This window comes from Anopheles nili, chromosome 3 (genome assembly GCF_943737925.1).
Source record: "Anopheles nili chromosome 3, idAnoNiliSN_F5_01, whole genome shotgun sequence".
NCBI classification, from domain to species: domain Eukaryota; kingdom Metazoa; phylum Arthropoda; class Insecta; order Diptera; family Culicidae; genus Anopheles; species Anopheles nili.
This window is the reverse complement of record NC_071292.1, coordinates 17,319,600-17,346,805: the sequence shown is the minus strand read 5'-3', so window position 1 is coordinate 17,346,805 and position 27,206 is coordinate 17,319,600. Positions and strand designations below refer to the sequence as shown.

General features: G+C 42.6%; 3 protein-coding genes across 3 annotated transcripts; 2 read left to right on the top strand and 1 right to left on the bottom strand.

The window, feature by feature from the left end:
• The first annotated feature begins 1,313 nt into the window (after positions 1-1,313).
• Positions 1,314-5,282, top strand: LOC128723710 (low density lipoprotein receptor adapter protein 1-like). The gene is made up of 4 exons (XM_053817475.1): positions 1,314-1,828; positions 4,002-4,190; positions 4,268-4,830; positions 4,912-5,282. Exons 1-4 carry the CDS (start codon positions 1,783-1,785, stop codon positions 5,008-5,010), a joined length of 897 nt encoding a protein of 298 aa, XP_053673450.1. The 5' UTR covers positions 1,314-1,782; the 3' UTR covers positions 5,011-5,282.
• A 270-nt stretch (positions 5,283-5,552) lies between these two features.
• On the top strand, positions 5,553-6,999 carry LOC128725225 (general transcription factor IIH subunit 3). Its single transcript, XM_053818949.1, has 6 exons — positions 5,553-5,706; positions 5,769-5,949; positions 6,022-6,217; positions 6,286-6,531; positions 6,590-6,762; positions 6,845-6,999. The coding sequence occupies exons 1-6, from the start codon at positions 5,700-5,702 to the stop codon at positions 6,906-6,908; spliced, it is 867 nt and encodes a 288-aa protein (XP_053674924.1). The 5' UTR covers positions 5,553-5,699; the 3' UTR covers positions 6,909-6,999.
• A 19-nt stretch (positions 7,000-7,018) lies between these two features.
• LOC128725223 (5-methylcytosine rRNA methyltransferase NSUN4) lies at positions 7,019-8,653 on the bottom strand. Its single transcript, XM_053818948.1, has 3 exons — positions 8,588-8,653; positions 7,229-8,529; positions 7,019-7,163 (listed from the first exon to the last, which is right to left on the bottom strand). The coding sequence occupies exons 1-3, from the start codon at positions 8,651-8,653 to the stop codon at positions 7,019-7,021; spliced, it is 1,512 nt and encodes a 503-aa protein (XP_053674923.1).
• Between the last annotated feature and the right edge of the window lie 18,553 nt (positions 8,654-27,206).

The window sequence follows — 27,206 nt, the reverse complement described above, 5'->3', positions numbered from 1 at the left end:
TAAACAAAAACAATCGCAAAAAATGTACCTGACGAATGTTCCATTATTCTTAACTATTTATTGCATGCCATTTTTAATGTTATAATCAAATCGTTTATAAAAATCCACAGTGACCGAGAAAAAATACTGGCATTTATTAGCGCGCATAGAGTTATGAAAAAAAAGATAAAGAAAAGCATTGAAAAGAGACAAATTCAACCGATCTAAAGGAGCGTTAAGAAAAGGCTACATACAGAAAGAGACCTTTTGAATGTGATAGGAAAAACCATCCCAAAGAACTGATGACGATAAGCTCGAAAGAGAGTGAGAGCGAGCGCGCGATCAAGAGCCTTTCATTTAGTAGACGCGATCGTACACGCATGGTGAGTCCGTCCCCGTGAGAGGGAGCCACTCGAGTCACGCTCGCGGAAAAGTGCACCGGGAGAAAATCACAACGCGCCCGCGCCGCCGGCATTACACGATCGTACGTCAACGCGAAGGGACACGGATCGAGAGCTCTGCCTAGGTTGCGGTGTTCGCATTCAGTGTGACGCGGAAAGCTCGCAAAGGAAAAACAAACGGTAAGGCAAACGCGGGAGTAGCTTTTTCCACCCTGTAAAGGTGCGAGCGTTCGCGTGGTGTTGCGTGTGTTGGAAGTGTTTAGCGATCGCGTTACGCTACGTTGATCAGTGGGCGCTTTTCCTCGTGCTAAAGAGAAGCCGCTCGGAAATGGCTCCATTCCAGCGTGCCGAATTAAGGCTGGTCGCTCGATCGATCTTATCGGTTAGTTACGTGCGCGCTTAGCTAATGCCTAAGGGTGCAATGGCGCAAAGTCCGGCAGCTATTCTTAGCCCCACGTGCCGAGCTTTAGTTTTGAATAGACTCTTTTTTTTTACGATCACCCTTGGTTCACGAAACGGTTGGTATCCGAGTAGGCTGAAGGGGGCCGGTTTTTCTCACTGGCCATGTAGGGATCGTGCAATTTCTTGGTCTCCAAGGTGGCTTGCGAAAAGTGAGCTTAATTTGTTTTTCTCATTTGATTTATTGCTGTCTCTTATTTTCAGAATAAATGAGTTATTCAAAACACCTCCCCCAATCGACGCCTGTCTTATATAGTGGCCCCTCTGGTGATACTGGCTACAGTAGGTGACATCTCGGAAAGTCAAGGACGTTCGCCCCACTAGCACCGATGGTTCAGAAGCAGCAAAAACGAACCTAACAGCAGCAGCGCGTGCCTGCAACTCCACCATAACCGCATCCATATATTAAAAGTGAAACTTGCCCCCGTCCATTCACGGGTACGCGTGTGCGTGTTGTGATTCACCCTGTGCTGGAACCGCAATTGCCCAGTCCACCACCGAATCCATTGATCCGTTCGATGGCTGCTGTTCATTGACTGTTGGTTTTTCGCGACGCAAGTACCAGGTGTGGCGAGTGCATTTTCCACTGATTAAGTGGCTCGCGTGCGCGCGTATGTGTGAACAGTTTCGGAGGAAAAAAAACCGACTAGAGGACGCACTTTTTTCCACTCGAAGCAAGCGCTTTTGCTGAACCATAGTGAGCTACGAGTGAGCTGGTTCATCTCACCAAAGCGTTCTCACTACCGTGATCGAACCGATCGAAAGGAGCGTGATCGTTTTCACAGCAACACGAAGCCATCGGTTGGGCGACAGAAGAGAAGAAAAACGAAACGAAACGAAAATCTAAACGCGAAAACCTCTACTGGTCTCCAATTGACTGCAGGGGCATTTTCTGTGTGACCTTCGTGGCCATCGATCACTGCGGGTGGCTCGCGATCGCGGTATGGCCTTTTTCAAGAGCATCTGGAAAACCAACTCCAAGCACAAGAGTAAGTATGAAGGTTAAGAGAACAAAAGAATGTTCTTTTTCCACACCATTCAACAGTGACACCGTGCAATACGTAATGAGCGTGAGCGTTGGTTCATTTGGTAGTCTGAAAAATGCTAGCGATTGATCCGGAAACGTATACCACTTTCTTAAACCTCTAACATATCAGAAGAATATTTAAAAAACACACACAGTATTTAACGTCTGAAAGTAAAAATGCTTATGGAATGAATTAACGCATTTAATTAGATCTTTTACCTAAATGGAATTTGAACGCTCAGTTCGTTGCTAATGCCCCTTCGCCACATTCTCTTTCTTAATGCAACAACCTTATTTTTTGTTTTGTCAAATCGTCGAAGCGTATTGAACTGGAATGTGAAGCGTCCTTTGGTGCGAATCTTTAGCAAAAGCAACCCTCAATGGCTGGTGGAATTAAGCGACGATATAACGGTCGAAAATTATCACTGATAGTAGCTTATCATAACCCACAGAATTCTTAAAACGGATAGATAAGCATTCTGCTAACGAACAGGAAGTTCGCTGCTTGGACGATGGACGTCATTTTTTTTACAAAATTAGGAACCGAAACCCCCGAAATAATAAGATCTCCTTCAAGGCCGTCCACGGACGGTCGATTGCGTATGCGCATGCGTGGATCGAAAGTGGCCGGATGTTCCAACTGACCGTCGATCTCGCGGGGCGGGAGAAATTGATACCCCCGAAGCGATGCAATCGTCGACGCCGGAACGGGTTGAAATGGGCTTTCCGGCAGCTCATCGGCTATGATTATGCGGTCGCATGGGTTGGGTGAATTACCGGCTGCGCGGTGAGTTCATTAACAGATGTTCGCCCCGGTACCGATCGACGTAATCATCAATTAGACGGTTTATGGGCATCGAGCACAATCAGTCGGACGACCGAAGCCTCGAAAGTGAGTGATGCGGTCGATGATGTTTTGGCCATTCGATCACCCGCACCATCCTGAACCCTGAGGTCAGGTCGTCGAGCACTCAGGTGCCCTTATGCTTGATACCTAACTTATCTGTGGCTTGGAGAATATGGGTCCGGGTTGCACAACGCCCCAGATGGTGAGGTTCGTTGCCATGTGCAACTGAGATTCGACCACTGAGGGATCGGAAATCGGGCTTATCGGAATGCCACTGGAGGCTGGTGCATATCGGTGCATCCGTATCGGTTGAACTGTGGGTCAATGAAGGTGGCTGTGGGTAATCGCCACGCTGAGAGGTGTCTATGTGCCTTTTAACAGTGGTGTAGCATCACAAGGCAAATGAATTATTGCTATACAAATTGACTTAACTATTAAGCTCTGGGTTATCAGAATGATTTCCTTTCACTGATATTGCGTACGAAATTGTTGCAAAAGTGTTTCATGTACTTACATCAATCAGATATATTTTAAGTCGGGTAAGCTCCATATCAAAATAGCAATCAAATTATATTATTTATAGCCTTTTGGTACTATTTTTGTTCTTGCTCCTTATCGTTCGCTTAACCAAAAGCAAGACTTTCACATTTTCTAGCTGCAATTAGAGTCACATTAATTTAATGGAACCTTATGCATATTAACTAGCACGTCTGAGCATCTGATTAGTGACTCTCGTACACCTTCGAACCTATGAGATCCAGGATCCGTCGCTCGATCACCTCACACCACCTCATTATCCTCCACCGACAGGCGCAACAATGTCGTGGGCTGCCAATTGTGCACCAGCAACACGTTCGGCAGCATAATTCCCATGTTCGATGCCGCAACGACAAATTATGCAAACGTCCGGCGCGACCGGCTGGCACCGTCGGCTGCAGACACCGATTGGCAAACGGTTATCATTATCGGACCCGGGTTCTATGTCCGTGCCCCGACCCTAATGGGGCGGGAAAGCCCTCTTAATGTCTGATTGAAAACCTGTCAGTCAGGTGTCGCTGATGGACCCGATTTACACGAGCGCCGTTGCGATAGCGCGGGCTTGTTCAATATTTAAATTACAATCGCTGATCAATATTTGCGAGAAGTAAATTAAAATATATAAGTTTTAAAAGTTAAACATGTAACACCTTTTATAATGAGAGACATGGTCTTAATTACCATCAACAAGGAACATTAAACGATTCATTGCAACGATTTTTAATCATTTTCTTCCTTTCTTGTGTTGCAGAATTGTGCGAAGAGCTCGCTCTGGCGAACAGTATTCGCGATTTCTCCGAAAACCACGATGAGCTGGAGGATGGCTCGAACGAAGCCATCAGTTACAGCGTCAAGTACTTGGGAAATACCCCCGTTCCAACACCGCGTTCAGAGAACGCTACGGCCGAAGCCGTTAAGGCAATCCTAACGGCAGCTAAAGGTTAGTTTGTGTGAAAATTTGACCATAGTTCCGGAATTGCTATTAATAAAATCAACTACCATATCCCGTCCATTCAGGCAACAAGAAGCTGCAGCGCGTCTCGCTGTCGATTTCACCTAAAGGCATCGAAATGATCGACACCAGTACAGGCGAAACATTGCTACAGGTGTCCATCTACCAGATTTCGTACTGCTCCGCGGACGCCAACCACGACCACGTGTTCGCGTTCGTTGGCTGCACGCTCGGTTCGGAAGCCGAGGTTAAGGAGATGTGCTTCCGGCGCACGGCGGATGAGATCAATCTGGAAGGGCCGCTTGTGTGTTACGCCTTCTTGTGCCAGAAACGAAAGATGGCTCAAACCGTCACGCTGACCGTGGCTCGGAGCTTCGAACGTGCGTTCCAGATTTGGCAGAGCAAGCAGTTCCATGCTGAGCGTAAGCGAAAGGAACTTGAGGAGCGCATGGAACGGGAGCTACGCGGCAGTCGAGAATTGGTGCACAAGGGCTCTGCTGCGGACGAGTCCGAAAAACGAGATGAAAACGCTGGCGAAAATCGCAGTTTGCTGATCGATTTTAATTCAGATCTCGCGGAGATCTGCTCCGATTCCCGTCACCATCGGGAACTTTTGCAGAACACTTGGGTAAGTTGTACGCTAGCTGTTTTTGTGTGTTGAAGCCATTAAGCGTGCGTTTTATCATCTCCAAACCATTACCCTCCACAGGTATCATTCGAAGATGATCAAACACCACAAGAGTTCGTCGCAGTGCCAACATTAACATCTAACTCCGGCTGGAGCGGGATGGCCATTTGTTCGAACTGAGCGAACGCCCAGCAGCAACAGAATAGAATTAGAGTCTTCACGCTAAGCTTCCACGTTGCGGTTCGGTGCGAGTCTCTCTGTGTTCCGGATTTAAGCATTGCTACCGGTTTTTTTAACTAAAAATTGGGGTTAGTCATCCTCATGGGGTTAAGAAATCATTGCGTTACTTTTGTTCACATTCGGCGAATCCACATTTTTGCAAAAACCCTTGTCCCAAATAGCATTAACATATGATATGTTTGTGATAGTTATTTTTTATTTTAAATAAACGTTCAAAAGAAAAAAAACTGTTTAGAATGATATATTTCTATCGGTACGGCTATTTCGCCATACGTAAATCAAATGCAATTCTGAAAATTTTGCTAAAATTTGACTTTGATCGATACAAGACATTTTAAATTAGCATAAAGGCTGCGTTATTTAACATGCAGGTTATCGCCATCAGACGCATGCAGCCAGATTCTCACAGCTGTCATTAGAAATGTCAAAAAATGTGTGTACATTTGATTGTTTAGGTCGGTAATTTAGTTAGCTCTGGCTTGTATGTTTGATTCTTCCATTAAAACTTTAAAATAACTATCTGTTTATGGTCTTCGATTACAGATGAAACAAATCTATTTGTTTCAGAAATAGGAAACCAAGTCTGAGTGCCCAGAAATAGGAAATCAAATCTAACAAACATAAACGCAATGGATGGTATGTAGCCATAACGTTACATTAGCTATCGAGTAAGAATTAAGTTTTGTGTCTCTTCGCAGAAAATAAGGATTCTAGTTTACTGGTCATTGTGCTAGACACAAACCCTTCTCAAAGGATAATCCGCGAAAAACCACATAATCTCACCCAGTGCCTCGATTCAATCGTGGCGTTCGCAAATGCCCACCTTATGCAAAAGGCTCAGAACAAGCTGGCAGTTCTGGCGTGCCACCACCATGCAACGTAATTGTTAAACATTTTTTATTAAATGTAGTACTAAAAATGTTCGCTTACCTTGCGTTCTTCCATCCTCAGGCAATTTCTGTATCCCACACCTGGCAAACCGCTGGATATCAGGCAAGTTGATGGACAGTACGAAGTGTTCACGTTGGTGGAGAAAACCATCAAACAGAAGCTGGCGTACATGATCAACAATTCACCACCACTAACGACACCGTCGGAATCGCTGCTAGCCGGCAGTATGTCGATGGCTCTCTGTTACATTGCGAGAGTACGTAGCAATGGTCCTCATTAATTTTCAACAGGAAACTTTTACATATGGTTGCGTTCTTTTTGCAGATAAACCGCAACAAGACTCCTGGATCGAAGATCAACTCCCGCGTACTAGTCGTGACGGGAAGCAACGAATGTGCCTCACAATACATGACCTACATGAATGTGTTTTTCACTGCCCAAAAACAGGGTGTCGTAATCGATGTGTGTGCGTTAGACAAAGCGCTCAGTTTGCTCCAGCAGGGTTGTGATATTACCGGTGGACAGTATCTTCGATTGGAGCAGCTGGAAGGCTTTCTACAGTATCTCTTGGTACGATGCGATTACCTCTGTGCAGCCACTAGGGCACTAATAATGTTATTTTCTTTAGTGGGTATTCCTGCCTGATCCGCAGATGCGCTGCAAACTGGTCCTGCCGCCTCCAGTGAAGGTTGACTATCGCGCCGCTTGCTTCTGCCATCGTGAGCTGATCGATATCGGTTATGTTTGTTCCGTATGCCTATCTATTTTCTGCAAATTCAGTCCTATTTGCACCACCTGCCAGTCAGTATTCCTTTAGGCATTTATGATATGATATTGTGCGAATCAGTTGCGCTAATCGTCACATTCGTTTTGATATTTTCAGTACGGTCTTCAAAGCACCCGCGCCCATAGCTGCCAAACCGAAGAAGAAAAAACTCAAAGCGTAAAGGGCAACGCACAAACGAGTTCGTTTTTAGCCCGGCTCATGTTACTACAGAGTCGGCAAGTTGTACTACAAATCAACGAATATATCATTTAATGATTTCAACTGATTCAGCTACTCATTGCGAACCATTTTGCATATATACATTGGTCCGAAATTGACCGGCAAGAATGGAAGAACAAGCTGGCCGTATTTTAATGTGGCAGGATTAGCGAACTTGAAGATGTCCTCCAACGGTTTCAACATTAAGCTGAGGTCTCTGTACAAAGAAAAGAATTATTAGAAATTTCTTTTTGTATAAGGTGTTGCAAAAGCAGTATTTACTTTATCGTAACTGTTAAGCCCATTTCATTAAACACATTACTTAGAGCCATATGCACGACTCCGTCGTTCTGCACCGGGCTTAGACTGCACGTCGAATACACCAATGTACCGCCGGGTCGTAATAGCTTCAAACAGTTGCTCAAAATACCCGCCTGAAGCTCGGGTATGCGTAAGCGCTCCTTAACGCGCGAAGGTTTGAAAATATTATTATCGTTCTCCATCACCGAGTGGCGATCGTTGGTACATGGAACGTCCACCAGTACTCTGTCGTACATGGAATATTCTTGCAGGTTGCGGGCATCGGACTGGGTGATAAAGCACTGTTTCTGTTTCCATTTCTTATCGAAATCGTATAAATACTGGCGCATCAACCGGTGAATGCGATTGCAGCGGCTCTCTTGCTGATCATTCATAACCATCGTACCGGGGAGCAGGGTTTGCATGAGCAGCAGGGATTTACCACCAGGCGCCGCACACGCGTCTAGAACCCGTTCACCTGGTTGCACATCCAGAGCAAGCGGAGGCAAACACGATGCACCATCAAATAGGAAATGCGACAGCACCCCCGTAGAACACTTGCGGGGACTTTGGAAGGTAGAAACGTTGCCACGTTCGTATGTGTAAAGGTTAAGGGTTTCCGGTATGCTGAAAGAATCCTCCATTACGATATTCAGCGGAAAATCTGTAGTATTACTATAGTATTTATAGTGTTCCGATTCGAACACGTAATCCTCCATTCCCTTTAACTTCGTCGCTGGAACGAATTCGTGCAGAGCCGCAGCTGAACCCACGGTCGGATCAACAAGCCGCTGATAGTCGATCTCGGAATCATCCTTCAAGCTTTTATCCAATGATTTTTTGAAATCTACTGCTTTTTCGGTTGCTTTAGATTCAATTCCTCTTGTCGTTGGATCATCACCTGAATCGAGTGTAATGGGAGCTGCGCTGGGATCAGCCCGGTACAGAGTTTCCGTTTCCGTCTGCTGTTGGTTAGAGTAGAATGCCGCGACGCGATCCTCTAGCTTGAAAACTTTTCCGCCAGCAAATAATTGTTGATCCTCGTTTGTAAGCGCAGTTTTTTGGGCATGATAAATGTCACGCAAATTGATAGCACCATCGGCCTGAAGCTTCTGTATGGTTTCCTCAGTATCTCCGAACTGGTTCACTACAGCGATGTACTTATGCTCGCAAAGTAGCGCAATTCGTAGGCTTTTCCATCGTGCACCGAACACGGAGCTGTAGAAGTCGTCGAAGCTGATAAGAGCACGGTCCTTTGGGAATTGTTTCCTCTTCAACTCGGACTGTGAAATATTATAAAGTGTTGCATATTTTAAAGGTTTTTATCCAGATTTTGCTTACCCAGTGAGTTTTTGCATGACGAAATCGTCGTGGAATAAATGGAAGCCGGCACGTTGTCCGCAGCATGTTTACAATATGTCTGCCCTCTTTACTTTTGAATATTTGACATTTGTCCAACTAGTACTATGGTGCAAATTAGAAGAAACGGGCTCACAAATCAAAGCTATTGTAACATATAAGCTGTTTGAGTAAAAACCTAGCTATAAACTAATATTTGAATAAGAGTACTAATTCTTATAAATATTGGTTGAATAAGTACATTAAAATAACTGCAAATAGATTTGTTTTGTTCTTTTTCTATAGTGTGTAATAGTTGCATAATTTGATATCAAAATTTAAGATTGTTTTATAATAAAAAAAATTATTTTACTAAAGAATAATGTAAAATGTTATTCATAGTGTTTGTGCAAATACTTTCATTCTTTTCATTTAGTAAAACTATTTCAAAATATTTTAATTCTAATATGGACATGTAACAACCATCACCCATTGTTTTTGTCGACTCGAGCCGAGCGTATGTTCGCACTCCATCGGAAAATAACGATGGCTCAAAAGTATTCAGCCTTTCAAAGCGTACGCACGCATCGTGGTCGTTGAGTTGTGTTTTCTATCCGTCTGCTCATTTCCACTAGCGAGAGCGTGTTAGATTTCCATTATCAAACTGGTAAGGAAACGAGCGCATTGTTAGTGATAATAGTGTTATGATGTTGTGTGTACCTTGTAACTTCAAAAGCCTTCTATCTGTGTCGTTTATTACACATCAATCCAAAATACCTATTCGACATAACTGTAAAATCTATTCTTTTGCAAAATGCCGAGTGTTCGATAGAATCTCATATACTCTAAATTACATGTTAATTTCGCACAAAGAGTATTTATTCAAAATAATTCATTGTTCTGTGTTGCTTATCAATGTTTTACCTGAGCGTTATCAATGTTGAATTACCATGAGCAAGCTTTACAAGACCTAAAGCTCCGTATATTGTATCTAGGAGGCAAGCCGTCCCCATAGCAACTTGCTGTGTTCATTTCAATAGTGGCGTGAAGACGACAGTAGCAGGTGCACCAGAGAATTCACAATGGAAAGGTCTCTTGAGGGCAGTGAAATATCGGTATCGTAAAGATGCAAACCGTTAGGTGAAGAGTGATTTATCTAACTAACGAATGTGATACGGAACCGCGTATGCCTTTGAGCTTTAACTTGGCAGCAGTGTTCCATTTTAACAAAATATGTCTGCAATTTCAGGTTGGCAATCAGTTTTGTGAATAGTGCGGCTTGTGACAGTGCTTGTTATAATAAAGTGTATCGCAATCCAGTCGGAGCTAGTGCTCGTTGATACACCGTTTGCAGCAGCTATAGCAAGAGCATACCCAAAGGTTTGTGATATGTGTTCTGAACTCTAGTTTTAGTTGTTCAATTAAGCATGTCAAAACCCTTTTCCTTGCGTTCCTTTAAAACCCAGTTCTAGTATGAAAACTATACAGCCTGAACAGAATTATTTCGAGCAATGCTCTCCGGCATTTCTCGATAGGTGAGCAGAGGTTGTTACCCGAATTTGGCTAAGACACAAGAGAAAAAAACGCATTGCAAATGGATGGCTTACGTCGGACGCCATTTCGACAAACAATCGCACTTTCGACAAAGAGTAAAAAGAAATGCCGAACGAGTAGAACCACGACGCCGCAATGCCGTTGCTATGGAAATGGGAAACGGAAGCCAGCGCTTGGCATAAATAATGGAAGCGTCTCGGTGATGTCTGGCTCTCTCGAACGTCTCGTGCTGCATTGAATTGTTTGAAAACCCAGAAACTACGGAAGGCCCGGCCCTGCCTTGTACGGCAACGTGATTTCCACGACGTCGGTTTGCTTTCTCCCTCGATGGGTGCCTTTCTTTTCTCTTTCGCTCTCACTCTCGCATCGCTTCGCTTAGCAACGGGCAACCGAATGGCCGGAGCAAAACAATGGAAACGCATCAAAACAACCGTTCTAGCGTGTACCGCCCTCGTGCGTGCGGTGGTGTACTGGGGGTGTTCTTTCCCTAAAATTCATGCCACGAACTCCCGCATCGTTCCACCTGCAAAAACGACGATGACGATTACTTCTTGACAACGATACTACGAAGTGCCTTTGTTAATCGGTCGAGTGAAAACATATTCTGCCACGCATCGGGTGGCTTCTTCAGCAGATGTCAAGTGTCGGGGTGAGAGCGTGCGTTTGATTTGTGCTGGGAATCTGGGAAGGCGGGACTGCTGAAATTGACGTCTTCCCGGTGGCATGGGTTAAAGGAATTCAAACGACTAGGTTTGGGCTCAACACCACCCCATTCACTTGTTTGTCGCTCGCACACTGAAAAGGCTGAATTGAAGTGACTTGTTTCCTCTTAAACATTGCCTGTTTGAGTTTGTTTTGATAAGTGTTCCAATTTAAATACCACGGGGGCACTGTTTAAGCATTGTTTGAGGTAGCTATAAATGTGTTTTTGCTTGTGTTTTATTCCGAATATTTAGCTTATATATTGGGTAACATTTGTTCTATAGTATGCCTTCAATGACCTCTTCTACAGAATGTAAAAGTGATTGAAACATTGAAAGTTCTCCATAGCTCATCCAGAGTTATTTATACAGCCTAGTACTCATATATTCGTTTGTTAAAACGTGAATAACATATTTTTTGTAGAAACATACATTTAAAGAAGAAGACTGGAGCATTTATCGGTATTTAACATCTTTTCAACCTATATCCAGCTATAAACTACCCACAATTTAGGAATGGTAGATTTATTCAATACAATAGATAACAATATTTTGAAATCGATCCGCCGGTAACGTCGAATGTAGACCTGCTTCTGTAGATGAAAGATATTGCATTGAACAAATAACAGAGAAAGTGCCTCATTCTTTGTTCTGGAAACTGAGCACATTGGGAAATGTTCCTATGTCTTTCTAAATCGGTTCATGAAGGCTTGGAAAATTCAGCTGAACGACCAAGCGGCGCTTCTTTACGGGTATCACTTTTAACGACGGTTACCAAATGGTATTATGACAGCAAAAATGTGTGAAAGCTTTTCTGACACTTTTCTTACCACCTGAGCCGTTGAAGTCCTTATTTCAACCCCGAGCCATCTATTCTAGCTGTCGTTCGACTTGGTGATTCAATCTCAATCTCGAGCCACCCTAGCCATTTTTGCATGTGGTGGTGCTATGACCCCAAAAAAGGATTCAGATTTGGGGCAATCCATGCAGCCTTTCTGTCTGCTTCATGCCAAAAAGCGAGTTAAAGAGAAAGAAAGAGAGAGAACGAGCCGTCTAGTTAAGTGTTCTTGAAGTCTGTCGTGTTTTTTCGACTTTCCTTTTTTTCCTTTGTCTGTCTGCATCATACTTTTGATCGTTCTCTTTTCCCAAAAGCACAAGTGAAATGCGGTGGGCACTTGAGATGCAGTGTTGGCAGCAATGAGCAACGAGATGCGGTACGCTACGAGACACACAGCACCACCAGACGGTTTTTAATGCAAGGATCGATTGGTGGTCGGGACTGCCGGAATGTGACCGGTGTTCAACGGGGACAGTGAGGGAGTTGAAAAATCCGACAACCGCATACCGACGATGGTGTGAGCAAGAGAAAGAAAAGGCACCCCAGGATGGTGTGAGTCTTTTCTCCTGTTTCTCGAGCTTGAACTCGGAGTTTGTCTCGGTACAAGCAAGCTAGCGCCTGCTACGTCGAAGCAGATTTCAACGATGCTCCTAGTGAAGCATTCCCGACGATGCGGTCGGAGACAAAGTGAAGGAAAAGTGATGGCTGGAAAACGACACCGGTTTGTAGAGGATGGCTAAGGTGTTGTGCTGGGATGCCTTCGAGACATCTGTGGTGAAAGGGTGACGGTTTCGGACAGCGGATTTGGCTCATTGCGGATGTTTCGTGGGTTTCAGGCACCGGGAAAGGGAATGGCTGGTAAAAGTTTTGACAGTGAGCAAATAAACCGGTGCATAAATGCAGCTGGAACGCCGACAAATTTACAGAGTGGTTTATGGGGTGCAATTTATAGTTGCACAAACACATTACTTTTGCACTTATTAGAAGGAGATGATTACACATTTTTAAGCAGGAGTTCATCGCCACAGGCGCAAAGCGGTTTTGGAAGATAAATTACAGATCGTTTTCACAGTAAAAAAACTAACATTTTGTAATTACTTAGATTTGTGCTTACAACCTATACAAATATTATTGTGTTTTTCAATCAAGATAGTTAAGAATCAAGAGTTTTCGTATTATATTGTTCTTAGTTAATCAGTTTTCTCATAAAGAAATAATTAAATAGAAATAATACATCAATAATCTGCTAGTAAAAATGCTGGGCTATTGCAAATATCGCTAAATTTTGCATATATATAAAAATTTTATTGCAAAGTTATAATATAGCTATAAAATTGTAACAATTTGCTTAGTATCAAAGGTGTTATTGACATTTTAAGAACCGGTGTCATATGATCCCGTGTGGAATATAATATAAACCCTTCAAGCGAAACAATCGATTTTCAGCCGAACCAGGCGGAGTGATTTTACACTTAATCATAATACATTGGGATTGATAAATAGCCTCAGCACTGCAGAGTAATCTTTGATCCATCGCGTTATGTAAATCGGTGTATCGTTCTTTTTACAACCAGTATAATCTCTCGTCAACAATTGACCCGTGCAGCCTTTAGCCTGATGTGTGCAAGTGTGCTCGCCTCAGCGAACCAAATCCACAAGCAAGCCGCTGTTTATCGATGCCGAAAGACTAAAGTTATGAGAGTGAAACAGACACGAATTTAATCCGACACTAATCCTCGTGCAGCACTGCCGGCCAATGCTAGGTATTCTCGGGGTTTCCTTTCACCTCTATGGGAGGGGGTTCCACTTTGTGAAACAAAAAAAAGAAGCAGAATCAAATGGAAAATGTGAAAACAAACTCACCAAAGGTTTCCCTGCCCAGGGGTGGGTGGCACGTTTGTACTCTGCCAACAGCAATGGCAGAGTAAAATTTTCCACACACATGCGTGCGTGTTCATGTGAAACGGTTGGAATAGGCATCCTTAGAACGTTACAATCATAGCGGTGTACGTATCTCCGTTTGTCTTTAAACATGCTCAACAAACACGCTTGTTTCTGTATCGTGTTTTTTCTTTGTTTTGTCAAGAAGGTGTTTTAAAGAGTGTCCCGTTGGTACAAGTGTACCGCTAGTTAGCCGCGGGACCCTAACAAGCTTTCGCCAGCTCATTTCGGGAAAGATCCGAAGCAACATGTTGACGGACGGTAAATAACAAAGCAGCGGCAGTGTTTTCGGGCATCGGGTTGCGAGCGTCTTTTCGCACCATTTCATTACGTCTCGGGAGGTTGCGTGTTTTCTAAGATGATACATCAAAGAAGGAGGCACCGGCCCAAATGAGCCTTCAAGGGAAGCTATGTTTCAGAGAATGGTAAGCAAAATGGAACGTCACCGTAGATGGAGGCTGTAAGAGGGTATTTTTAATTTTCTGTAATCGCTGCCACTTCGGTTTGTTTATTGGAACGTGTTTCGCGTGCTACGAAGAGGCGGAAACTTTCTCCATCACAGCCTTTTGAGCGTCCTGGTACGGAAAGGTTCAGCGTTCTGTAACGAATGGGGATGAGAGATGATGAGAGGAAGCTTAATGTAAGCCATCTTAAGTGAAACGAGATCAACAACACAACAGACACTTCTCTTTCGATATCGCTATTTAAATTAATTGCTATCATGGGTATTGTTCCGACTGTAGGTAGTATCTTGTATACTTCTAGCGTAGTCGTATTCTAGTCGCACGCCTACGATAAGCCTCGATTCAGTCATGTTAGCGCAATATACCGAGCAATAAGCGAGCTGCATGCTTGATATGCAGCGTAATTGTCTCCCTTGTTGAAACCGTATTTGAAACATGAGCAGGAAATGGAGACACGAATGAAAACTGACTTATTAGTCAGTAGCACGATGTAGATATCGTCGCTGAGGGAAACCTTACACATTCTCTTCGGTTTTACTGAACACCGCACGGCAGTGCATGTACACTTGTTTGGCTTCCCTGGGGTGTTATCAGTAGATGGAAAGCCAGTAAAAAATTCTCACACTTAAACCTGTTCTCGAAGCTCGCCACCCTGTCATTCGAGCGAGATGTTGTGTGATGAATCATTTTTTTTTATCCCGCGGAACGTTGGCTCCTCTGTTTCGAATTTTGATAAGGGCTTTAAGTATAAGAGCAATCAAATAATTTTTTAACGTTCTCTTTGCTTATTATTTTCCACTCTTTCAATTATGATGATTGTGTTCGGGATGAAACCTAAATTTGATTACGAAGTAGTATGCGATGTGTCATGTCCATAATGAGTGAATCATTTTTACGTATGCGCTAATTCTTATAAATGGTATAAAAACGAGCTATTCATAATATGACAATTTGTACAGATGATAGTGATCCTGGTATAATATTTTTTTATGTTATTATATATTTCGACTCGTGTTAAATAATCTAAAGGCTTGTTGATTGTTATGCCTAACGAGTTTGTTTTTTTTTGTTTCATAAAATTTCAACCATAAATTCTTTACATTGTAAACACGTATGCCACTCTTAGCTCCATCTCTCCACAATTAAACGCCTGTTAACCATATCAAATATCGATACGACGACCTCTCTCTATTGGTTATCGTAATGAAATTTATCATCGCTCCCCTCCACTCTGCTCCGCATCACACTTCATTGTTGTGAATCAATAAATATTATGATTTACTCCTGTGCACGCAATGCGATGCAATGCTCGACGGTTTCTTGGCGCGGTCTCACATTCGGTCTGCAGCATTTCTTCCCCTATTTCCCGTACGACAAAACGGGCTCCTGGATAATTCTATTACCGCCCGACATCACCGCGAGCGCGGAAGAACGATGGGGCGCATAAATTCCCGGACAACTCGTACGACTTCTACGCACCCTTACGCCCCACGGGGGAACCATAATTGACGCCCGAGCCTCCGCGCGAGCGTGTCAAAACGCCATCGGAATTCGACCGAGCATGGACGATATCTCTCGTACAGGGGACCGGGACGCCCTGGGTCGACGGATGTCGCGGGTGGTAGCATTTTATCAGTGCCGAAGATTGAAGAAAGGTCGTACATTTTTATGGGTACAATTTCGGCCAACTTCCAACTGCCTTTGCACCGCGATTCCCTGAAGGGAATGATCTCATCGAGTGGGAGAGAAAAATCGAAGAGAAACTGGCGAGGGAAGTGCGTATAGAAGTGGGCTTACATTTTTTCCCTTTTGCACTCCGTTCATGCTCAAATGGCGCACGCCGGAAAGTCGCATTCTCGGCGGTCAGGAAGCCAGCGGAACGTGCGCGAAGCCGGCACAAAGCCAATGGCTGTGTATTGCTTGGGGTTTGAATCGATAGTATCTTGCGCCGCCCGTTCTACCAACGGTTCGAGATGCCTTTTTCCAGTGCCTCCCCGGAACTGGGCGGGAATCCTTTTGTCTTGCCCGATGGCTTCCTCCCGGACTGGTGGCTACTTGTTGTGCGGCCGATGGAGGACCGTCGTTTATGGTTGGATTAATTAAATTAAACTTCAGCACCAATTCGACGAACGGCGGTGCCTGTCAAAGGCGAGTGTCATGCGTGAGATAGGTTCGATACGGCCCGGAGAAAGATCTTCTTCCTTTGGGAGGTTCTGTGTGCTGTTCTCATATTCTGCGGATCCATTTTCCACTTCATGCTGTGTTGCATTTAATTTGTTCGAACGGCTAAATGTATTAAGTTTTTATCTTGAATAAACATAGATAGGCGTTTGCTTTAAAAGCAAGAATTTGTCTTTATTTTAAAATAATTTGTTCCATTGATTTAATGATGGAATTTGGATATTTATTTATTGATTTATATATGCATTTACGATTCGAAGTTATTTGACTTTATTTTATAACTTTTAAAACATTATTTTAAGCAAATGTTTAATTCTCTTGCGTGAGTGTGAAAACCTAACAATGTAGCTGCATTTAAACTAGAGGAAAATGAAGCTACTTATATTAGTAAATGTTCTCCTATTAGCATTTGTGTAACGTGTAACATGTTAGTATTAGCTCACGAATGTTAAATGGTATAGATTGACCCTAATAGGTATAATAAAAACTGCTCCAAAACACGAAATGCCATTAAATTTTCGCTTTATCGTGAGCGATGTTTATTTTCTGTGAGCAGAAATTGATCGTGAAGTGTAGAAATGTGCTACTTCGACTTGCTTCCATTTGCGGCGGCATGCGATTTGTCAGAAAAGGCAACGCTCAAATGAGCAAAATATGCTTTCTTCTTTTCCATTGTTGATAACCTCTCATTCTATTTTCCGACTGTGTATGGACCTGCACACTGCACTGGCATTGAAAATCTGTTTTCCCTATGGAGATGCGGGGTTCAGTCGCAAATAGAACCATTTGCTATCGCTTTTCTCGCGGAAGAGGTATCTCGCCCACATTTCCCTAGTGAACGTATCGAATGCCGTGTATGATCGATGGGATTATTTGTTCTAGGAACATGCTCACTTCCCACCCATACCGACCATTTTTGATGGATGTCGGGATTTTTCCCGGTACTTCTGAAATTTCACCAAAGGTTGAAAAGTTCAGCTGACATGTTTCGGGCTCCGCGGCATCATTCAGCCACGCGGTACACAGGATATTGATTGGGCTCCGATGGCGTTGGCTTTTGTTCCGCCTTATGAGCCTTGAAGTATTTGCCAACGGTGGGTTCCAACAAATAGTTCGCAAATGGTCTTGCTTTTTGCTTAAGATGCGCCTAACTGTATCGTGTTTTTTTCGCTCTTTTTTGTTCTCAAAAAGAAGAGGTTTTTAGGGCAATTCTATTTCTTCCCCTTTTCCTGCGATGGAGACAGAAAAAATCCAATTAAATCACGTTAATTGAAATCGCAAGAACAAAAAATGGTTTATCAAATATCAACGGTGTCATAAAATGATCGGCGTTACGGATCAGCAGTTCGGATTGAGCCCACGGAAATGGATGGATAATGTGGCTTTTCCATCATCGTGAACAACGAGTAAATCGGTTACGCTGGCGACGAGCTTTCGAACAAATCCATCATCGCATAATCAGAATAATGGTACGGTGGGCAAAGTTGCCACCAGTGCACCAGGTTTCTTGGCATTGCTTATTCCCCTTTCCTGCTTTACCTATCACACACTGACCGACCGGATCCGGCTGATGATAACGTGAAGGGATTTCTGGTCTCCTCTCCATACTTTTCCGCGATCAGTGCTATCGAAGTTTAACAGACATGAGCTTAATGCAACGGTTTCAGGGGCTGGTTAGACGAATGGTTTGTGCCAGGATGGCTTCATCCTGAAAATGGGGCAGCGGAATATCCATCCAACGTGTAATATTGGGGCAGTGGTTGATGACGATGATGATGATGGCGGTATGATTCCGCCATCATCGTTCGGTGTTCCGGAAATGGCGGATAGTGCATATTCGTGATGAGTCCTCTTCCGGTTCCATCGCGAAGCTGGGCTGAGGTTTTGAGGGTTGAGCTTGTGGTTTAAAGTTATCCAGCCAAAGGTATTTGGAACTACTTTTCTAGAGCCAGTTTGATTGCTGATTACCGTACTGATGGATTTGATGCAAATCAGACGAGGGTGCATTTCTGCAAGAGCTTGGTAATCGTCGATTTCGTTGGGGGATATGAAATATAGTTCTATATATTTTGAATGTATGGTAACCAAATCTCAATTTCAAAAATGTGATAAAATGTAAACTCATATAATCTTTTTACATTCGCCCCCCACTGACTTTTGTAAAGCTTTTTAGTTATTTATTTATTAAAGTGAATGAAATTTCAATTAGTTTACTAACTTATATATTCTTGTAAACAATTTGGATTTAAAAATACGATCTATTGACCGATCGGCTTTTATTCTCATTTCCAGTAAGCCAACGCGTTTTGTGTGTCAAAGTGTCCACTAGCTAGTCAAAGCAAAAGGAATGGAACGTTTGATAAATTAAAGGGTTTTCAGTTAAATTCAACACTAAGTCCTACCGTCTTTTATTTCGTCATCGGCACTACTCACTTTGCTTCCGAAACGATAGAGGTGTTGCCTCTGTCGTTATTTTCCTCTAGTCATTGTGAGTTGGTTTTGCTCCGTCATGACTGAGAAGAAAGCTTTAATTTAGCACCTACCTTTTTATGGCGGGTTTGATCTCGATTTTCTTCACGAACGCTCAGATTCTTTTCCTCGATAAGTATCAAACGAGATTTTTTTACAAATCAGCGCTTTGTATTCGAAGAGAGGATATTTCATAGCACAGAACGAGAGAACGGTATTGATAAGAGATCTCAGAAAAACGACAATTTGGTTGTTTTTCAAGTAATCAGCTGGTAGTTTTTCTCATTCGGAAGCGGGTAACATTTTTTTCATGTTCATATTTTCATCAACTCGATGCGGCTGTTGATGTAAGTATGAAATGATGCCCGTTCGCAAGTTCAGAGGAATTATATTCGAAATTATAACACAAAAAATAGCAATAATGATATCCAACGTTTTTTGAGTGACCATTCGTGTTTAATCGAAATGTGCTTCTGCTTTGGCCAGCCGTTTTGGGGTGATAAACACCGTAAATCAAGTGAAATAAACACGAAAAACCGCTCCGGCTGGCAACTGCGTGCAGGAAAAGGCAATCAGAGGAAACGTCCGGCCCCGTATGTGATGATGAGGGAAATTATTTCATCAGACAGCTTCGAAAGCGATGGGGGCGCCTGAAACTGACGACATCGCTCAACGATAACTCGACGGTTTGAGTCAAATAACGCAAACCATCTCGTTTTCTTCTCCGTACTTTGTCTTCGCTCAATCCCTAGCGAACGATCACGACTGCAAGTCGTTTATTGCGTGGGTGAAGATTTTGCGTCTTGCTATTTTTTTCGTCGATTTTTGCGATAAAAGAAATGGCCAGCAACATTCTTGGGTCAGTGAAGCTGTTAAGGAGCGGGAGAGGCATTCGGTGGCGTTCGTGGAGATTGCGATGGAGAAAAATGCGTTCCGCCGGATAACGTTCATGCTTTATTTGTCGTCACCTCAAAGACATTTCGATCTTTTCGTACTACATTTCCTGGAGAAAAAAAGTGGCAGCTAAAACGTTTTATAAGCTTTATGGTCGATCGATCCTACTAAATCGAAGGCCGTATCGCAGGGGAGTACATAAATGGGGAGTTCGTGCACTTTGCCGTGTTACGGGCGCTTTATGTTTCTATTAAAGCACATTCGAAGGGATCACGCTCGGTGATTATGGGGCCCTTTTAGGGATGTCCAATCTTTATTCGAGGCACTGGAAAGATCAAACGTACCTGCCAAAAAAAAGCAGGCAAGGTATCAAAATCCGCAAAACATTTCCATTGGGAAAGTGTTTGGTTCGGCCTGGAAGCGACATGGTTAAATTTTCGTAGCAACGTTGATTATTTAGTCTTGCTTTAGGCAACGGTGCTACTCTATGCATGTGCTGCATTCATGTCTGACTGACTAATCAAATTCTTGTTTCAACATCGTCGTATCAATCCGATTCTTGACTTAGGTCCTGAGAACTAACGTTTGCTAGCATTTTTGCTGCGGATATTGGTGCTACGCTTGTTTTTACAGCTATGTTAGTCGAGCAAGCAGCGGGTATGGCAGAGAATGATTGGTTGATATGGTCCTAACCCAATATAAAGGGAACGTTGAAGTAAAATGTAAATGCGACACAGCGGCTCGCCCTATAGGGTTGGAATATCGTTTCGAAAATTCTCGCTACCCATTTGAGTGGTACGACGTAAAAAAAGAAGCCCCTTTCAGATTGCAAACACAGTGTTCGCAGAATTTTGCACTCCACTGGACGAGACATGGCATCAACATGGTTTTAAAGTGATTATATTTGCTTTATTCATGTCGCTTTGTTCCTTCAACACTGCGGTGCCCGGCTTGCAGCAACACAAAGCATTTTAATTTTCTAGCGCTCTAGTACAGAAGCATGTATAGTAAATGGTAAAGTTGGGGTAGGTTTTTTCCAGTCATGTAAATTGCAGCTTTCTTCACAATGTATCCTTGTATCCGTGCAGCTGGTAATGCAGCATAAAAGGAAACGGTTGGGCTGCAAAAGTGTTTGATTGACGTTTAATATGGGTAATTATGTGGTATACTGTCTGGACATGAAAAATTAAGAAAAACCGCAAGGTATAACCCACGCTCTTCTATTATTACCCGTTAGATGACGCTCGCCTATCGAGCGTACAGAGGATCCTTTCTTGATGTTTATGAACTTTTCCCACGGGCGTACCTTATGCGATTCAACGTGCGTGTATGTGGGTGGGTTTGGTATTGTAATTCGTCTGATCGTTGCAATTGTGGGGTACTTCTGTTACCGAACGATGGAGAAGGTTAACGCACACTTGAGCGTGAATAGAATCATTTTGTTACGCTTGAATTTCTTTCGTCTCTATTTTTACTACTTGCTAAAGGGTGTGGAGTTGCACCACCTATCGGGAATTGTGTTTTGCCAGGTGAAATTAATTAAACATTTAAAAACATGGATTGCAAACTTTCTCACCGAGTCTTAGAAGGGTGATTATAATTTTAGAAACATGCATTTAAATAGATACATACATGTTGTATCTTTCTTTACGAAGATTTTTTTTCTTCATATCCATATAAGGATTCTCCAATCCAAAATGAAGGTATAAAAATAACTTTATGCTTTGCATTATATATTTTTAACAAGCATAGCCAGGTTTTGCTCTTCGCTTTTTTTCATTCACGCAAAGCAATCACGTTCCACTTACATCCATAGACATAATACTCTCTCTCTTTACTGGAAGTAGGTTCGGAGTGCTAAATTTGCTTCATAGGACAAGGTATGCGATTACGATTTGCTTCGGTTGCTAATTAAACGTTCGAGTTCAACAACGTCTTTCTGCACATGTGGGACGCTTTCGGTGACGCAAATCAAATTCCAACAACCGGGATCAGCAGAAATTTGATGTAATGGTATCGTTTCGCTGAAGAGACAATCATATCACGAGCGATAATTGACACTGGCAGCAATACCTTGCTTCAGCTTGCCGTAGGTCGGATCGCATCTTATCGGTATGAAAAGCCAATCAAGTGGAAACGATGCAGCATGTGGGAACGTAAATCGTCGCTTTCATTGCATAAGACCTTGGGGGTTCCTCGCATGGAGACTCGGGATCATAAATTCTGATTCCACGAATGTAGAAGGGGGACTGTGGGAAAATTATAGATCGAATGAAGATTCGTAAGCTCAGCCGTTGCTGTTTGTTGGTGTGGGATAGATCAGCCTGAGTAGCAACCGACCAAGTAGGAGTGGATTCACCTTTTCTCAAGCATAAAGCTTATGCGACAGGTGTATTTGCACGGGATCAGGTGCATAAATTTTCTTCTTTGCGATGAGCAGTGTCGGTTACCTCGAGTTAAGGTTCAATAAACCTTCCACCTCGGGCAGTGCATTCGACAATCGAGCTGAAATTGATATTATTTATTTAAATTTTCTTGCTTTCACAGCAGAACAAGAGAGCTGTATAGTAAATAAACCACGTATTGATCACACAACGATTTCATTTTATCAGATGGCAAATATGTAAACCTTTTTTAATTGGTCTTTCGTTAAAATTACCTTCAACTGAGCATGAACTATTTCCGTTAATTGTCATCGAATCGTATTAATTGCGTCCGGTTGTGATTACACCATTCGGTGAATTTGCAACTGCAGCTGCGCTTTCCCCTACGATGTCTAATTAAGAGCTCTTCGAACCATAATTGTAATCAGTGTGCTTGTGGAAACTGAAATGTGTTTGATTTGGATCAAACGAGAAATGAATGATTGGCAGGGAGGGCTTTTATGTAACGTTGGTGTTTTAAATTCGTACTGCAATTCGTAAATAGGTTACAAAGCAAGTGCTGCTCGTGATTTTCGTTTTTTTTTAAATTCAAACTATTATCCTACAATATTCATGTTTTATTTAATTTGTTGTATTTGGCCTAATTAAACTTGTGTCGAATCAGACGATATTGACGGTTGATATGGTGAATGACAGTTGTGGTTTATGTTTAGAAGTGTTTTGAAATTGTTTTAGCAGACACGTTTTACATGTGCAATGAATTGCTATGAATTCAAAATTATAGCGCGAATGATGATGTTTGCAGTATTAAACACAATGATATAAGTAATAGTTTATATCCATTTATTTTACCTTTTGTGTCTCTACAGTTTAGCTGCCTTCATTTTATTTGAATTTATTTAGTTTATATGTATAATGAATAAAATTAATGTATATGTAAATATTAAAACGATTTATTAAAAAAATATCGTAAAACGAATGCTACTTTTACTTGCACGTTCGTACTTTCTAGACAACAGAAACGATCAATAAAAATGCTTTAATGCTCTTATGTATGTTTTCTTACACGGAATCTTTTTCTCTTTTCCTCTGCCCACGACATTTTATTCGAGTAAGCGTTTCTGAAATCCTTCAATAATCTCACGATGAGTTCGGGGAATGCGTAGCATCGCGAACGTACTTAAGCATGTTTGGAGGAAGTGTTTTTTTCTCTGTTGCCTGCGATATGAAGTGGTGAAAAATCGATTTTCCCAAGTATCTCATCTGCCGTGCAGGCATCAAGCTGAAGGTACGGACGCACCATCACACGCATCACCCTCAGCACCCTCAGCTTGTCAGGATGCGTTTGTGGGACGAAAAACATGTTGCCAAAATTTTCGAATGGCTGCCATTTTCATCGCCCTGCTGCTACTGTTGCTTATGCCCGAACCAGATTCACCTTGGGCATAAGGTGGAATATGCTTGGTTGTTATTTCGTACCATACTCACAGACCTAAGCGGACAGTGGAGATGAAAGATGCTGAAAATCACGTTCCGCTCATAATCATTGCTTTAGAACGATCAAAACGATGCGGCGCTCGAAATGCCGAGAGTGCGTTCTGGTTTCCCCGGCAGTGTGGGGCGAAGGACCTACGGAGAGCTACCGGAGAATTAAGAACAGAATGCATTATATTCGAGGGTGGATGATTGTGCGCGCGTGTGTGAGTATAATTTTTGTTTTTCCGTCGCTCTCCGTTTATTATGATTCTCATTTCGCTTATATCGGCGACAAGCTCGACGATGCTATCTGCACGGAATGCTGACCCTTGCACGAGCATGACGGCTAACGTTATGCTAAGAGCAGAAATTGGAGCGTAATTCGTGGTCTGGTACGAGACAGCATCCCGAAAAAGGCAAGTGGCTCGTTTTGACGTGCTTAGTTCAAGTGCGTGGGACAACGGGCGCGAACTCAACCGAAAGCGATTGAAACAGACAATGCAGAAGCTCATTTGATGCATAAATGCATTTGCGTGCACTCAAAGTGCATTGAAATTTCGGTTTTCATTAGCTCATGACCGTAATTATAGCGCAATGCCACGTAAGTTGTGCGCTATGTTTGTTTATGCTATTCATTTGTGCCATTTCAATATTACTTAACATATAAATATTTAAACAAAACGTCACTATAAAAGTGTTGAGTATATGTTTCGCTGTCGTTTTTTTGCCTTTCCTATCTTTTAATCAACACCTGTGATTAAAGTTTCTGCTGAAAAGCAGAGCACCAAACATTTTTGCTATAAATTTTCCTCCATTTACCACATGATAGTTGAATCCTTTTTGCTGTTGTTCCAAACTTTGGTTTTCTTTTGTACTATTTAATATTAAAAACTGGTTGTGCTATTTCCCTTCCGTTTCTGCGATTCTGGCGCTACACGAATTTCTCTCTAAATCCTGCCAACCCTCCCGCTTTCGAGCAGCAGTAATCGGGCGGAAGTGATCCTGTATACCATTTCTCTTTCGCCATCCTCGGCACACCTCAGGATGTCCTGGATGCTTTTTCATTCTGATGCATTCAAGCGCAAACAGAAGGCAGTTTCATCATGCTGCAGCGGCACTCTACTGCTAAAACTTTCCCAATTTCGTCAGCCCGGATAGGGCTCCACCTTTTTCATGCTGAAAATATTTTCCAGCCGTTCCCTTCGGGAGGGGTTTAGCGAAAGTGGAATGCACTTTTTTGTTTGGTCCAACTGCGCCCGCTGCAAACACACATCAGGACGATGGAATCAGCTTCCTACTTTAGCCTAGTGCTGTACGTAGGCTGGAATTGAAAAATGGACTGTTCACTGTCCAACGCTTCGTTTCATGGGACGTGTTTTGTTTCCGTCAAGTGAAAGTAATGATTTCATCTTCACGCGAGCAGTGGTCGTTTAACACATACGGGGAGTAAAATGTGTTTTTATTTTTGTTATTCTGCTTGTTCATCCTTCCGCAAGTAATGCATACTTGTTTGGGGATCTTTTTCATTGCCAATTTGGGTGAATAACAAACCATAGTAATACGAAGAGTGGTTTGTGGCTATGTTTTTAAATATTTTATCAACTCAGAACTCATTGTGTTGAGAGCACCCATGAAATACAACCAACATGTCGCTGAATTTATTACACTCTGATAGAAAATGTCCCGGTTGACGGGTAAACCATTTGTTTTACTGCGACACAGAATCAAAACCGGCACCGTTCCGAATTGCTGGTGGTGTTGCTACCATCGCAATCTATTGCTGATATTATATGAGGACGCTTTTTACACGTTTCGCCTACATCGGAAGGTGAAAAATGACAATAAAGCGCTCTTCCACAGATGTTCATAACGATCTCACAGTACGAGTTAATTGAAACGTGTGGTGGACAGTTGCAATAGGTGGTTTGGGGGCTTTATTCCAGCTCCCTCCCATGCGCTTTATCAACCGTCCATTATCTAGCCACGACTGAAAATGGCTTCCGGTGGACTCGTCTTTTTTTTTTTTGTACTCGTTCTCCCCTGGTGGTATCTGTATTGGGAGCGATGTCGAATGTTTGGGCAATAATTGTTGGGGCGCACGATGGCTATCGTGGTAACGTTCAAACAGACCATTACCGACGCGCTACCGGGAGGGTATAATTTGGGTACCATTGCTCACACACACCGCAAGAGAATGGCTTTCCGTTTCATTCCCGTGCACAGTGTTGTGTGAAAGAGTAAAAAACATCCTGGAAAAACTCACCAAAAGTTCCTCCGCACTTAGCGCGTGACGGACGGTAGGGCATCTTTCCAACAAGAAAAAAGAAACGCCATGCTATGCGTACCCCGGGTGGGTATGTGTTTCGTACGTGACATGTGTTGAAAAAATGGCGCCATACGCAGGTGCTATTAATGCGGGCCTGTTCCGTAGTGTCCCCAGTTCAATCACGGTGGTGAGGGGCAAAAGATGATGGAAATGGGAAGAAGGTGGGTGCTTGTGTGGTGTATATCGATTGTAAAATGGACGCAATTGCGAGAGTGTTGAGGAAAATCTGGTCTGCATGGGCGTCATAATGACATTTTTTGATAAATTCTTTTCCTCCAGGAAATATATTTTATGTTATGAATATATTCTGTAGAATTTACGTATGTAATGTAATAAATAATATGGTTTACGTAGATATATCGAAATTTATTTACAGAACACATAACCAAAAATAAATAACACATGTTTAAACGTCCAAATAAAATTAATGGCAACATCATTATCAAATTAAAATATGTTTTCCTGAATGTAAGAAAAATGTATTTAAGTATCTTGAATCTACGTAACAGCCGTTGTCGAAGCAGTAGAATCACTCGAAACATTGTCATTTTATATCTTGTTTTGTGTATCCTTCATGGAAGTAGAAACAAACATAACTGTCCGAATCAGATTTCACGAGCGTCAAGTATTGTTTTACAGAGCTTTTATTTTCATGTTCGGCGCAGGAACCACTTGAAGTGATATGAAAAATGGAATCAAATTTATATTCACCATATAAATGGTTACCAACATAACGCAATCTCTTCTTCGTGGGTTTCAAGTACCTCATCCTGTGTCGCTTAATGACACCACCAGGGAAATGTTGTACCCGTTCTGCTCTTGCCAACTGAATGTTTGTACGCAGGGTCGCTTGTCCTTTTGCATCATTTCATCCTTTTGGCAACATCACTAAACTCTGTTCTACCTGCATTGAGTCCACTTGGCATGTTTTGAAGCGGAAGTCCCCCGACGACGAAGGGCATTACATACCTTTTAGTCTGTGAGCATGCCACTCCGTCCGATTTTTTCTCCTTCATGCAAACAATTAATTTCTACCTCACGTTTTCAGGTATTTTGCTTACTGATTCTCGTTTTTTCACACTGTCATTTTTACGGGCCTTCGACTAAAAAAGAAATCCATCCCAACAGTGTTGCGTGGTGTCTGATTGTTGTTACGCGTAATTTCGAACTTTAATGATGGTAATTTATTCGTGTACGTGTCCCGTTTGATGGTATTTTTCGTGATTGGGATGTTTTGATTGCGCTTTGCTCAACCTCCGTCCTCTGCGTGCGAAACAGTTTATTTAGGTGCCGGACGACAAAACAATGCCCGACGCTGCTTTTTGTGGGTTGTAATGAAATTTCTTCCATGTACACATGATACCGTGGTGCTTTTTTTAAGGGCGCCTTTTTCC